Below are 13,954 nucleotides of genomic sequence, written 5' to 3'. Positions count from 1 at the left end.
ATGTGATGGAGGCGTGTCAGGTTACAATTGCTGTAGGTCTTGTAGGCTTTGGGCTGAAGGTTGGAGTCCACAGAGGAGAATGGAAAGGAATCTGTCTCCTGCAGCCCCTGTCTGTTTAGACTTGCCAGTCTGGGACCCTGAACATGCTAGATTGGCTTGTGCAGTTGGTAATTTTCACTTCCCCACTCTGAGTCCTTGCATTAGACCAGAAGCAAGGTGGTAAAGCCAAGGTCAGGCTGTCTAAGTGTATCAGGAGTATGTTCAGGGCAGGGAGGAGGACAAGGGCAGGGAGCAGAGGACTTAGCTAATGAAATGACCAGGAAACACTTGGAGTCCGAGACAAACAGATGGAGACAAAAGCTCAGACAGAAGAATTTTGATACCTGTATCCAAAAATAGCTTGAAGAAAGTCCCACAGGGTCTTGAAAGCCTTTATATGGTGAGCACTACACCCACCTGCTCTACCTGGCCCTGACAGCCAGCCTCTGGCAAGGAGAGGGCTTATGCTTTTCCTTAGGAGCCTCTGTCATTCTCAAGCCACTGTGACAAATTATTTGAGAAGCCTGACTGCCCAGGTTCCTTGAAGCTGTGCCCGGCTATACCCTTCACAAAGGGAGATACTGAGCCCTTGCCCCCCAATGTCTAAGTGCTCACTGTTGGTTATTACTGGTTAGAGATGATTGTCTATGAGCCTCTTAACACATGTGTGACAATGTTTAGTATCCAGAAAAAATCCAGCAAAGGCAGAAGGTAGGGGTTGGGTGAACCTTCTGTTGTGGCCTAGGTCTAAGCTTTTACAGGCTAGAGGTGTGTAGCTCTCGATATCAGGGCAAACCCTCACCAGATGCCAGGCTTTGTGCCTGGGTCCACAGGTCTTGAGACCCCTTCTCTGTCCTCTCTTTTCCCCATCTCTAGTCACCTCACTCAGGCTGTCCTATTTTGTGGATGGACCCAGGATGGGATTGGATTGGATCAAAAGCGTAGCCTTGTGTTGCAGGACCATGGGCATGTGTGATCATGTGTGTGTACCTACCCACATGTACAGCCCATACCTATACATGACTCCCTGACCCCGCCCTTAAAGAACTTTCCATCTGTTTCTGAGTGCATATGCATTTAGTACTATTTGAACCATCTACTCCATCCCTTCTTTCTACTAGCTAAAAGAGTTTACTAAAGAGAAAGTGATGAGAATCAGTGGAGGTAGGGAAATGGGTAAAGACAATCGATTGTGATTCCTCCAACAATTTAGTGAAAACTACATCAAGCCGCACTTGTTTGGCAAGACTCTATTTTATGTAATAGCTTAACTGATTTATTACATAAAAGTTGCTGGCAAAAATGAACACTAATTCTACACTGGTAACAACTGTGATTGAAATAATTGTAGTCTGTAGACAAGCTAGAGAAAATAAGCATTAGTGGGAAGGTTGTCTTGGACATCATTCCAAGATTCCAACAGTGAAGAAATACAAATTATGGAAGTAGAATTGGAAGGAATAGTTAGAAGATGTATGACTGGTTCATCCCTCTGCCTCTCCTCCAGATCCACATTAAGCCAGTGAGGCAAATGAAGCTCTTTCCTCCCTAAAGACCTGGGAGAAAAATGCTCTAGCTCCTGTGGCCACTCATTAAAATGACTCATGGTTTTCTCTGTCAAGAAATCTTAGTTAATTATTTAGCATTTATGACACTGTGTGGCTGCCTTCAATGGAAATATAATTTTCCTTGTGTTTCTTCTTCAGTATTCTCTAAAACTAATACTCTAGTACATAGAATCATATAGATGTTAGTGAAATCTCCAATCAAGAGCTTATTATACATCCCGTTGGGTATTTGAATTGCACTGGGATACCTGATAAGAATACAATAAGGCAGATAAGAAATAATTGATTCTATCAATTTCAATTCATTTGGATCATTGCCTTTTGGGGGCATTTTCTACAAACTGTTATCTCTATTGTTACCACCTTAGTTTTAAAACCAGCTGTCATTTATTGAGTGCTCAGTCATCTGATCTCATTCTTATAGCAGTCTTTTAAATTTATATCCTTATCCCCAGTTTATAGATGAGAAAACCAATGCTTGGAGAGGTCAAATTATTTGCCCAAGATAATGTAAGTACTTAGCTTTAGAGCTGGGATTTTAATTCATCCATCGAACTCCAAAACTCTCCAACCGCTAACTTGTAATGCCCACATTCTGCTTTTTTAGGTGCATTTAGGTAGGTAAAAAAGATATATAATAGAGACAAGAAAGGGGATCAAACTACAGATAAGACATTGAAATCTTCTTGAAAGAAAATTTGGAAAATCTCCATAATAAAGTGACAGGGATCTCACCACCTGAGTTTTGTGAAAACAAATCATCTGTGTGCTTCATTGAGAAAACCAATGTGTAAGGAACTGACATGTTTTGTTCTCTCCATTAGCAATCTCTGTCATTTTCTTTGTCTCCTAGAAGAATGCTTCATTCTTAGGACTAATTACTCAGGTAGACAACCCGAGCCACACAACTCTTCTGAAGTCTACTGCTATCCGTATTCCAGGGTTCTCCACATTACACAGAGCTCAAGATTACAGAGCACATTGAATTCTGAAGAGTCTAAAGAGTTTCTATACCATCTCTTCATAGGCTCCAGGTCATTTCAAAACAGTTCTAATGATGCATATGCATATGGCTGTTGGATCACATCCCATCATTTGAGCGCAAGCCATAATCAGAAGCTGCTGTTAGAAAGATTAATAGACTTATTGATAAACACTATAACTGAGGACTTCCCAACAAAGCCATTTAAACAGTAGGCTTGGGATCATGATAGATCAATACTGTAGAGTAACAGAAAGTGTTTTCTATTCAATTAGAGTCATTTCCATGTCTAAAAAAAGTGTTTTAAGACTAAACAATAAGCCCATTTTGATATAATTATCATTAGTATTGATTAATCATTGAACACAGTCCCACCTATCATGGATAGTGGCTTAGAAGGCAATATCTCAAAATGGCTTGTAATAAAGTCATAATGTTAGTCAACAGAAGAGGCTTGATTTTGTTCGGTAAAACTGATAAAAACTTCACAACTTACTGAATATACGTCCCACCCAATGTAAACACTAAAAGAACAGTATTGGAAAGATAAACTCTTAAGTACATAGATCTGACAAGGTAATTAAAATGCAGATACTGAGGAAAGATTCAAAGCTTTCAACTCCATTTAGGACCTGAGCAGTCCTGGGGTGCCAGTTTAGGAGACAATGTTCTATATGAAGATTCTTCCTCAATGATTAATTAGTATTTTGTCACTCACACTAAATCCATTATCATTATTAGCTTGCAAGACATTTTTCTGAGACCTAAAATGATATAAGTAATAACAGTGATTTACACTTTGCATTACAAAAACTTGCCTCCCTTTTAAAACCAGTCTTATAATATTCAGGATAGCTAGGTACTGTGGGTCCTATTCAGTAGGCAAGAAAACTGAGGCAATTTACTTTATCCAGTATATGGAGACCTTGCTAGAAAGACTTCAGAGCAGTTAGATCTACTCCCTCTTGACTCTAGGTAAGTTCCACAGAATCCATATCTATTTGATGTCATCTTTTCTTTTTATTTTGATTGGATGGAATGGAATGCAAAGTTTATTGTCTAAGTCCATAATTCAGAGTATTCAAAAGATTTAAATATTGTTCTCCTAGAATAAGAGAGAGCGAGGGAAAATTGGAACCCTTGAAGGGTCATCCATCTTGAAGTGGATGGATAACTAGAAATTATTCCTACATAAGCAGAGAACATTCTTCAGCATATGGGATCAGTCTTCATGATTCCACCATCACACAAGGTTTCAGCAAGGACTTCCTGGGGGTTATTCATGTCCTACATGATTGTGTTTATAAAGGTTAGATACAAGTTGTATAGGTCAGCTTCTTCTGAATTTTCCCAGATTGCTCCACAAATGCACAGAATTTTTCTAGGGTTATTTGACCTCCTCTGCCGAGTCCCTCATTTTACATGAGCTTCATGTGAGACTCTGTACATAGTAGCCACCATGTTTTATGTTTCTTGTTCCTCTCCAAGAATGCTGCAGTCCATCTGGAAAGTGAATGTGGTATGGTGGTAAGGCGGCTGGGTCTCTATCCTGGCTCTACCACTTAACTACCTGATCTTGAGTAGGTATCTGAGCTTTCTGTCTGTTAAATGAAGATTTTTAACAAAATATGTTTTATTTTGCCATTTAAAAAATTTGTTCTAATTAATTATACATGACAGTGAATGCATTTTGACATATTACATTATTTTACCGTGTCTGAGGACCAAATGCAATTGTATATGTAAATGCTATACAATTGCCAGGTATGATTATATTGAACGAAACAAAACTTGACTATGAATGGAATGAGGCAGTTTAGAATTCTGAACTAGAGAAATTCAGAGACCAGAGAGATCAGTAAGGGCACAAATCATTTGCTGAGTGGAGCCTTGGGCCTTGAAGGCTGCCTGAGGTTTGAACACAAAGAAGAGTATTTGAAGAGGCCACAGCAAAAGCATAGCTTTAGAATTGGGAATACGTGGGTCACATTCATAAAGGAACAAAGGCACCAACTTGTGGTAGCAAAGGATTTGGAAAGAAGCACAGTGGAAAATAAAAGGGGCGATGTAGGGTAAGGGTGGCTTTTGGAGGTTCTTCACAGCCAGACTTAGAGTTGATGTATGAGACAGAAGGGAGCCATGATGCTGGATAAATGTCATCTTTTAATTAAATTAATCTGGCCACATTGCAGAGATGAGACGAGAGGAAGAGACTGGCACCATTAAATGTATTGAGTTGATTTATGTCTGCAGTGGTGCCTGGGCCCGATCTCTGGTGGTCCATAATCCTGGTGGGAATTGAGAGGGCCCTATTCAATTAAAAAAGGGAACAGCCACAAGAGTGAGGAGAATTTAAATGTTGGAAATTATTTCACAAAGTGCTGTTTTGTTCCTCAGCCAGGCCCTTCCCTAGTAAATCATCTCGAATGTCTGTTGTCCTTGTGTTCCTAAGCTGCTTATCATTTCTTTATCCCTTATAAACCACGAGCTCCCATAACCCCTCCCCATCTATACTTCACTATTTTTCCTTTTAATCTGAAACTGCAAATGTGCTCAGCAGGCTCTCTCTGATTGTTAATTGGAATGTCCACTGGTGAAGCTTGCTCGGTGGCGTTGTAATTACTTCCCTGTATCTCTTTAATTTTTTTTCCTCTTGCTCACATCTGAAACTGAAAATATCTGCTCAACCCCTTGATCTCAGCAATTAGTTAAGTGGTATGCAGCTGGTTATCTGGGGGCGGGCTCAGACTCTTAATCATCTCCGTTAGGGTCTAAATGGGGATCTTCTTGAGTGGTGACACCTGTAATTAGTGGGAAGTTTCGAGAAAATACTTTGGGAGCTGTGGTTCTCAAAGTGGGGTCCACACTTAAATAGCATTGGCATCATTTATCCTTAGCCCCCCATCCCAGACCTACTAAATCAGAAACTCTGGTGGGGGGGCGGGGCATAAATTTTTACAAGTCCCCCCAAGTGCATGGCAGAGCTTGAGAACCACTTATCCTGGAGAAATAGCTTCTCAGGGTTGAGTAACCAGACTCAGCAGGTAGAAGAGCAGGCCTTAGGAGCAGGAGGGAGGACAGTGTAGAGAGTGAGAAAGGCCAGCCACACTGCCTTCCTGGAGATGATGTAAGTGTCCAAGGAGCTATTGTTAGCCGTGAAATTTTGTACTTGGCCTTTTCAGCCCTTTGAAAGAAAACCTGTTAGCCCTTGCTTGCTTTGTGCTTTGGAAAAATGAGTTCTGAAGTCAATTTTCTTGAAGATCTGTCTGTTGGATCTTCCTGCTCAAAGATCTGCACTGGGGATTGTATAATTAATTAGATGAAGAGACAGAGATTCATTTCCCACATTGGGTGAGTCTCATTTTCTTCTGTGGAGATTTTTACATGCAGAGGGTAGACTTACTTGATGGCCAAAAGGAAATGGGAGCTTGGGTTTCAGCCTGAATCTTACACTGTGCACATGCCCCATTTGAAGCAGCTCTTCAATAAGATTTTTTTGACCAAGCCCCAGAGTCTTGGTCAAAACACTAAATTTGCTTCAGGTTTTAGTGTCATACACAGAGAGCTTTAAACACTAGGTACTCAGGCCATGCTTCCACCCAGCTTCATCAGAATCTCTGGGTTGGGGTGGAGTGACTTGGACTAGTATTTTTTATGTTCTCCTGTTGCCTCTGAAACCTAGAAGTGAGTAACCCATCAGCTACCAAGTCTGGTGGGTCCTTTCATTATCAAATCATTGGTTAATCAAGGATGAATCAGGGTGACCTTGTTTTCTACTACCAGAGTCAGAACTAGTATCTTTCTTTCTGTTCTAAAAACTCCACTTTTTTTTTTTCTATTGGCAACATATGCCCACCTAAAGCCTTTTCTGGTGTAGGTATGCATCATCACAATGTCAATATGAATTTAACTGTGTGACCCAGGGTCACTTTCTTTTGTAGTTTTAAGTAACAACACGATTTCTTTGCTGGTTCTTGAAATTTCTGTGTATCTAGCAAGGAAACTCTCTTTACAAAAGGAGGAAGAGGAGATTGCATTTCATTCTCCTTCTTCAATGAATATTAATTATGATGATAAAGTCTCTTGGGGAGAAAAATAAATCCAGGCTGGCCACCCTTTGGTTGTTAGATGATGTATTCTCTTAAAAGATCATGAACTTCTCCATGGGTTGTTTCCATTTGGGGAATGAAATAATGGAGTTTTGGAGTCTCCACTCTGTGGTCCCCGATTGTGTGATTTCATAAACTATAGGCACTTGGAAGATTTATCTCAGAGGGGACCCTGAAGAACAGTTCTGTTGCCACTTAAAAAAAAACCAGGCAGGCTACTTCTCCTGGGGCTCTCAAGGCAAGCAGGAAATAACTAAAAAGGGATATAAAATATACTCCCTGATCACTGTGGTCCTACTGGGTCCCAGGACCCGTCTCTGTTTCGTCTGAGAGTTCCCACAGCTTGCTATCCCCTGTTCATCTGTCAGGGCGTGTTCATGTTACCTGGTTTCAGCCAGAGGAATTGGCTCATAGGAGCTGCAAAATTTACTTCTTTCATTGTTTCAGCTCAAAGTCTAGGACCTGTAGAATAATCATGAGATGATATTTTTTGAAAGAAGGACTAGAGTGAAGTTCAGTTATGGCTTTTAGATTGTTTTCTGCAAATCAGGGGTGTTGTTGAGGTATGTTTTCCAATATGGTATCCTCTAGCTTTAAATCTTTTCTTTATTGCTTTTGGGTAAGAGCAATATTATAGAAGGAAACAATGGGAATGACCAGGAAGGCCAGGAGCAACGGAAAGCAGTTGCTTCAGCCTGATTGCTCATGCTTTTTCTGAATATCTATTTCTGTTTATGTTCAACCAAAATACCCTCAATGATACTGAGCTGTCATGTTTCCACCCACTATTCCACTCCCTACCACAGCCTATTAAATATTTTTCCAACCAGATGTACTTCAAAGATACCATCAAATCAACCACAGAGGCATGGAATGAATAGGAGCTAGGGAACTCACGAGACTCCCCCAAGATGCCACCAAGAATTATTGTGAGGGCAACAGTAAGATTATTATTTGGCCTTGGTTCCTTAATAGTGAGTTATCCATGATAGACTTGGGAATGAAAGTTTCTCTCTGTTCCCTTGACTGTGGGGACATCATTTTGGATGAATACAAATTTCTAATGCATGAACCAAGTCCCTGCTAGCACAGAAGAAAACATCAGTGCAATATTTGGTACAGATTTCCCTATACCTGCTCACTTGCTTGTCACACACACACACACACACCCCACATACACACACATACACACACATACCATTTATTCTTCACTAACACATCCTGCCAGTAGCTTCCAAAGCACAGACAACCCTTGTCCTGTCAACCCTTGGAATCTGTAGTGGATTTTTGGTCAACTTTATGTATTTCTTCTCATTGCAACTATGATGGCTAGGAAGTCTAACACCTGTTCACCTTGTGGGTTTTGTTCTTGAAACAAAACAAAATACCACTAATGGCCCAAGAATTGCAGAATTGTCCCTTATTAACTCTAGGCCTGGCAGTTGTCAATTCCTTTGTGAAGGAACTGTTGTTCAGTGTTGCTTTTGTTAAGTCCGCTTAGTTTGTAAATGCACATGTAGGTGACTCTTGATGCTTGTCTGAAAGTTGTACCACATATTTGTGGTTTGGGAGATGGCAAAGGGCATGTTTGACTTGTAACCAAGATGAGGAATGGAGGAATCCAGTGCATGTCACATGATCGGTGATTCCCATAGACTGACATCCCAGGGATCTAAGGGGGTCCGCATTCCAACTGCACAGACTCCTGCCTGTCAAACAGCCAAGCATCGTCCTCACAGAAGTACAACTATACTAACTGGTATTGCGTACAAAGGATTTCCAAGGTGCTGATCCTCAGAAATCCTTCATCTTCTCAAGCTAGCTCTCTTCTGGAGCAAGAGGTCCGTGTGGCTTCCCCTCTGGGGAAATTATTTCTTTTCACCTATACTCCTCCCTTCCCTCACCTCACCCTCTTTGTGTTCTGGCCTGGGTGTTCCCATTTGCTTAGTGATAACAGCAGACTATGAATTTTCATTCACAGCTTTAAGATGTTTATGAGGCTTTCTTGCTTCCCACCCAGCCCAGACCTTGGGGCTGTTTTCACACTGATCCTCTGATCAGTTTGATGCTGGAAAGCACACAGAAGCCATGTACCAGTTTGTATAGTCGTACCCTTTTGAAATGCCTACTCTTGAGCCAAGTAGAGTGTGCTGGGGTGTCCATTGGCTGCTTGACACACACACAAAGTCAATTAACCTGCATGCCAAAAATAAATAAATAAATGAAAATTAACCCTTAGAGTACTGCTTCAATGATGGGGTTAATGTTCTTGACTTTTTCCCGGTTGGGCAATGCTTCCTTCCCCAGATCAGAGTGCTGCACAGAAAGTCTATACTTGGTCTCACTGGAAAGTTAACCAGGATCTTCTCCACCACAGCTTTACTTGAGATGCTCCTGGGTTCTTTATCTATTAATTCACATGGCATTTCCAAGATCCAAAACACAGCCACCATGTTTAATAATAATAAAAAAAAAAGGTCTCTATTTCCATTGTGTTGGAGGGTGTGAGGGTCTGATTTTTAGCCTTCATATCTGTCCTCTAAAACAAGGAAGTCAGTTCTTTAAGGGTTAATATAAAATCAAGGAATTTGGTGGTCACTCCTGCTTGTCCTTCCTCCAAGATGTCTGCATGATCTCCTCTTTAGATACGTAGTTCAACTGTTGAATGATGATAAAAAATAAATAAATAAACATATAGATATAAATTTACCAAAAAAAAAAATCCCCCAAAGCAAATAAAAATTATACACTGACTGGTTGAATGGAAACCCCTTGGCAATGCTTGCTTGATGATCACGAGGGGTAGAAAGACCAAATGTTTTATTTAATGAACCTTCATTTGTCCTCTACCCCTTTCACTGCCACTTCTCAGGGTTGTGGGAAATGTGATGATGTTTTTCATTTACTTCTTGCTTTTTCTTCTTCCTGTTTAATAGCCCAATAGAATCCTGCCAGAATTTCTACAAAGATTTCACATTGCAGATCGACATGGCTTTCAACGTGTTCTTCCTTCTCTACTTTGGCTTGCGGGTAAGTTTAACAACATCCCTCCTTGGCATCTACTCTCACAGGGAAGGGGAAGCCCAGGGTTTCCATTATAGATAACATATGTGCATTCTGATTTTCAGGTTGTGAGAGAGCCCTTTCCTTAGCTAAGCATTTTCTGGAAAACATGTTAATTTTGTTTCAAGGGGATAATGGAGATTGAAATGACAATGGCATCTCCACTGACTCATTGGTTTCTCATTCCTCTGTTCTCTCAAAAATTAAATAGAGAAAAAAACAACCTTTGGCTCTTAGAATGATATCTAGCATGGTACTGCTGATGAAGGGTTCTATACAAATCTGAATTACAGAAATGTGTGAGTGTGTGCATGCACATGGTCTTTACAATTATATTTATAATAGAGAGTCTAATGAAGGTGAGATTACTCAATCTTCCCTATGAAGCTGTTGGAAACCATACAAAAACATATTGTTTGATCTTTCTCCAAGGCTAGCACAGTGCACTGTCACTCTCCAGAAGAGACAGTGTATCTGACAAAATTGCACATGATTGGTGTAGGACGTAAGAGAAGACTATAACTTCTCCCTTCAGAAACCCACAAATTTACCCGTTAGTCAAAGAATACAGACTGAATGCCAGCACTGTGCTTCTTATTTTTTTCTCTCTCTTATTTCTTCTTTCCCCCACCAGTTTATTGCAGCCAATGATAAGCTGTGGTTCTGGCTGGAAGTGAACTCTGTGGTGGATTTCTTCACGGTTCCTCCCGTGTTTGTGTCTGTGTACTTAAACAGAAGCTGGCTGGGTAAGTCAATCTCTTCTGCCATCTCTTTACTGGTTCCTGAATTGTGACAGAAACAGAGAATCCAGGGTGGATCAGAGGGCTGAATTGTCCCTATACAAAGAAAGTTCTGTGTATCCATGTGGACCGTTTTCTTGGAGTGTTAACATTGATAGTGACAGTTCTTTTGGGGTGCTAGCCCAGAAGGATTTGCCCAGGTAGTGCTCCAGGTGATGCAGTTTTATCATTGTTGAAGTCCCGGAGTCATCACTGTCACAGCTAGGACTTCTGCTCTCTTGGTTTTGTCACTTGTCATTCAGGAACTTGGAGTCAGGGACTGTTGGGAATAAGACCAACTTTCCAAGTGACTGGTTCAAGTGCCCCAGAAGGCCTGCCTCTCAAAGTTAGCTTCTGTCTACTTACTTTTATGAGCAGTGGGTCCTTCATGGTCTATTTATACTTTACAAGTTCCTTCGGGAGACAGGACACTACAGGAGACTGAATTCCCTTTCTGTGCAGGGGAGAGTTTTTGCTAGTGCTCTGCTCACTAGGTCACTTCCTGCATCTGTTCAAGAGGTCACTTCCTGTATCTGCTCAGGTCTTATATCAGGACTAAGACAATTTAATTGGGAAAAGTCACTTGTTCAGAGGATGACCATGACTTACATAACAAGTTCAAGATTGTCTTAATGCATTGTTTAATTTCTGCCCTCCTCGGGTCTACTGTCATGGGGTGTATTAGGGAAGAAGGAAGGCTAAAACAAGAGATGGAGGACTATTGGGGGTTTCCTTCTGTTCTTACTTTTAGCATTTTTTTTGGCTTAATTTTTTCTCAAAGTAACAGGTTTGTGCTGTAATTGGTGAAAACATTAAAAGATACACAAAGAAAATATCAATCATCTTTTTCCTTTCTTTCATCTCCCTGAGTTGCCCAGTGTTAACAGGCCTTCCCATCTTTCTTCCATGCTCATTCTACCACCAACATGGATGTACATATTTAACAGTGCTGTAGAGGTGTAGTGTTTGTGTAAGAAATTGTATTGAATCATCACTTTGTAGTGTAATTTGTCTTTTCTTACGAATACATGATGGACATCCCTTCATCTCTGTAATAATTCATCTTATAAAAGGTCATAGCAGCCAGGCGCAGTGGCGCATGCCTGTAATCCCGATGACTCGGGAGGCTGAGGCAGGAGGATTGTGAATTCGAAGCCAGCCTCTGCAAAATTGAGGCGCTAAGTAATTCAGAGAGACCTTGTTTCTAAATAAAGTACGAAATAGGGCTGGGGATGGGGCTCAGTGATTGAGTGCTGCTGAGTTCAATCCCCAGTACCCCCCACACAAAAAAAGAGTTCATAGTACAAGTAATTCATTTTATAAAATTTGTAAATTTTTAAAAATTCCATTATTTGTTTGTCACCATATATACAGCCATAACCCCAAAGATGAATTTCCTGGATATATACTTTTTCTTTTTTTTCTACAAGCAAGGTTTTAGTAAATACCTTTATCCATATATTCACATATTTGTAAAATGCTCTTTCTATAGAAATTTCTACATTCCTGGAAGAGGAACTGCTGAGTCAAAAAATATGTGTATTTTATCTTGCAGATATTGATGGATAGCATTCTAAAAATGTTATGTCAAGTTGTACTTCCACTAGCAATATATTTTGATTTTCTTGCTAGCACTGTGAATTTATTACATACCTACTGTCAAGTATTTTAAAAATGAGCATCTTTAGTGTATGTCATCACATATACAACATGCACATATGTGTGTACATATATGTGTGTGTTCATATCCTTATATGGATCCCATTTTCTACTTGTTTTCTCATTAGAATCATATTCACTTGCTCAGGGGAAAAGTTATGGTGCGAGAGGTGCTTGCTTCAGTGGTTTTTCTAGCTAGTGTGATGATTCAAGAAATGTCCTGAGTGTATCCTCTGTGTGCCTGTGAGCCAAGGGACCCAAAGGCCTCCCCTTGACAGTTATCTGGCTTTTTAACCTGGAGAGCTGAATTTTTTTTTTTTTTTTCACTCAGCCTGTTTTTTAAAAAAACAGTTTTAAGAAACAGTTTTAAGAAAACTGGCTTGATGATCTCAAGGTTCTTACAGCTCAGAAAGTCTTTAAGACTCTTGAATCATTAATGAGAAGTTTGCATTCCAGGTTATTGGGGAGAAGTGGCAACTTAGTGAGATTAACTGAATCCAAATTGTAGATGAGCTTTTAACTTTTATTTATTTATTTATTTATGTGTGTGTGTGAGTTCAAACACTTACCCATTGTCATACTCACTGACACACACACACACACACACACACACACACACACACACACACACACACACACCTACGCCTCCCTAAATCCCCCAAATGAACAGAAAAGCAAAGGAAAATTTATTATATACTGTTGTCAAGTTTTTAAAAAATGAGTATCTTTAGTGTGTATGTGTTAATCTCATGCACACCGTGCATGTATGTGTATGTATGGATCTGCTTTCTTTTCCTGCCTGGGCTCTAACTACACTGTGCACTTGAACAGCCACTTGACTTTTCTGGACTCTCAGTTTTCCCATCTTAAAAATGTGGATTTTAAACTAAATCACCTTCCATTCTTTTCACCTTGTAAATTTGAATTTTATGGTGTGTATCCACCCTTACTTGTTCCCCTGTGCTCTGATGGTCATGCAAGTCCCTTCATGACTAGGATGGCAATGTCCTCTACAGCAGACAGATTCTGCCCCAGGTAAAGGTGTGGAAGCCAGTTTCCTTGATGTGAGTGAGGTGTTCCTTAAAGCAGCTTGATGTCAGTATTCCCTGGATGCTTTTGAGCCCACAGCCTTGGGTGGGTGGCTCAACCTTGATTTTTGGAGGTGTTTTCCTATCTGGTGAAAGATCTACTAGAGCAATCAGGAAAGGGGGAAGAAGAAAAGGAAATAGATCAGGTTTAGTTGCATTTCTGACAAGACACCTTGCATCAATTGTGGTTACTCTTCAAATGAAAGATGCTCTGAAATGCATTTCATTATGTTCATTTGTTGACCAGTATTTGTTGAGTACCTACTGTGTGCCATACGGTGTTCTGTGTAATGGAGAAACAACAGTGAAGATAATAGACCAAGAGTCCCAGATTCCTACACTGCAGTGGGGGGAACAGGAAACCATAGACCTAATCCATAATTAAATGACGTGTTAGGAAGCATCGGTGCTATTGAAACCAAAAACAGACCGGTGACCTTCTGGGCCATGAAATAATAACAACAGCAGTAACAACAGCAATAAAAATAAAAATAAATCTCTCTCCTTTGTAAAAGAAAATAAACACTTTTGGTTCTTTGGTAACTGATCTTCTTGGGTGAGATCCCAAATGGATCTGCATCTTCTGGAAGGTAATTCAGTATAATCATATTTCAAGCTTCCTCTGTCTGACTTAATGCAGGGGTTTATTATTCTGTGAAACAATTAT

General features: G+C 40.2%; 1 protein-coding gene across 2 annotated transcripts in view; it reads left to right on the top strand.

The window, feature by feature from the left end:
• Kcnma1 (potassium calcium-activated channel subfamily M alpha 1) overlaps positions 1 to 13,954 on the top strand; it is a 702,402-nt gene that overhangs the window by 403,934 nt on the left and 284,514 nt on the right. For both annotated transcript variants that reach the window (XM_076834841.1, XM_076834840.1), the window contains exons 4-5: positions 9,635 to 9,728; positions 10,396 to 10,507. In XM_076834841.1, coding sequence (XP_076690956.1) covers positions 9,635 to 9,728; positions 10,396 to 10,507 — 206 coding nt within the window. The remainder of the gene's footprint in view (positions 1 to 9,634; positions 9,729 to 10,395; positions 10,508 to 13,954) is intronic.

This window comes from Callospermophilus lateralis, chromosome 15, assembly GCF_048772815.1.
Source record: "Callospermophilus lateralis isolate mCalLat2 chromosome 15, mCalLat2.hap1, whole genome shotgun sequence".
In the NCBI taxonomy this organism is placed as follows: domain Eukaryota; kingdom Metazoa; phylum Chordata; class Mammalia; order Rodentia; family Sciuridae; genus Callospermophilus; species Callospermophilus lateralis.
Note: the sequence above shows the minus strand (reverse complement) of the source record. Positions and strands in the feature narration are given on the sequence as shown.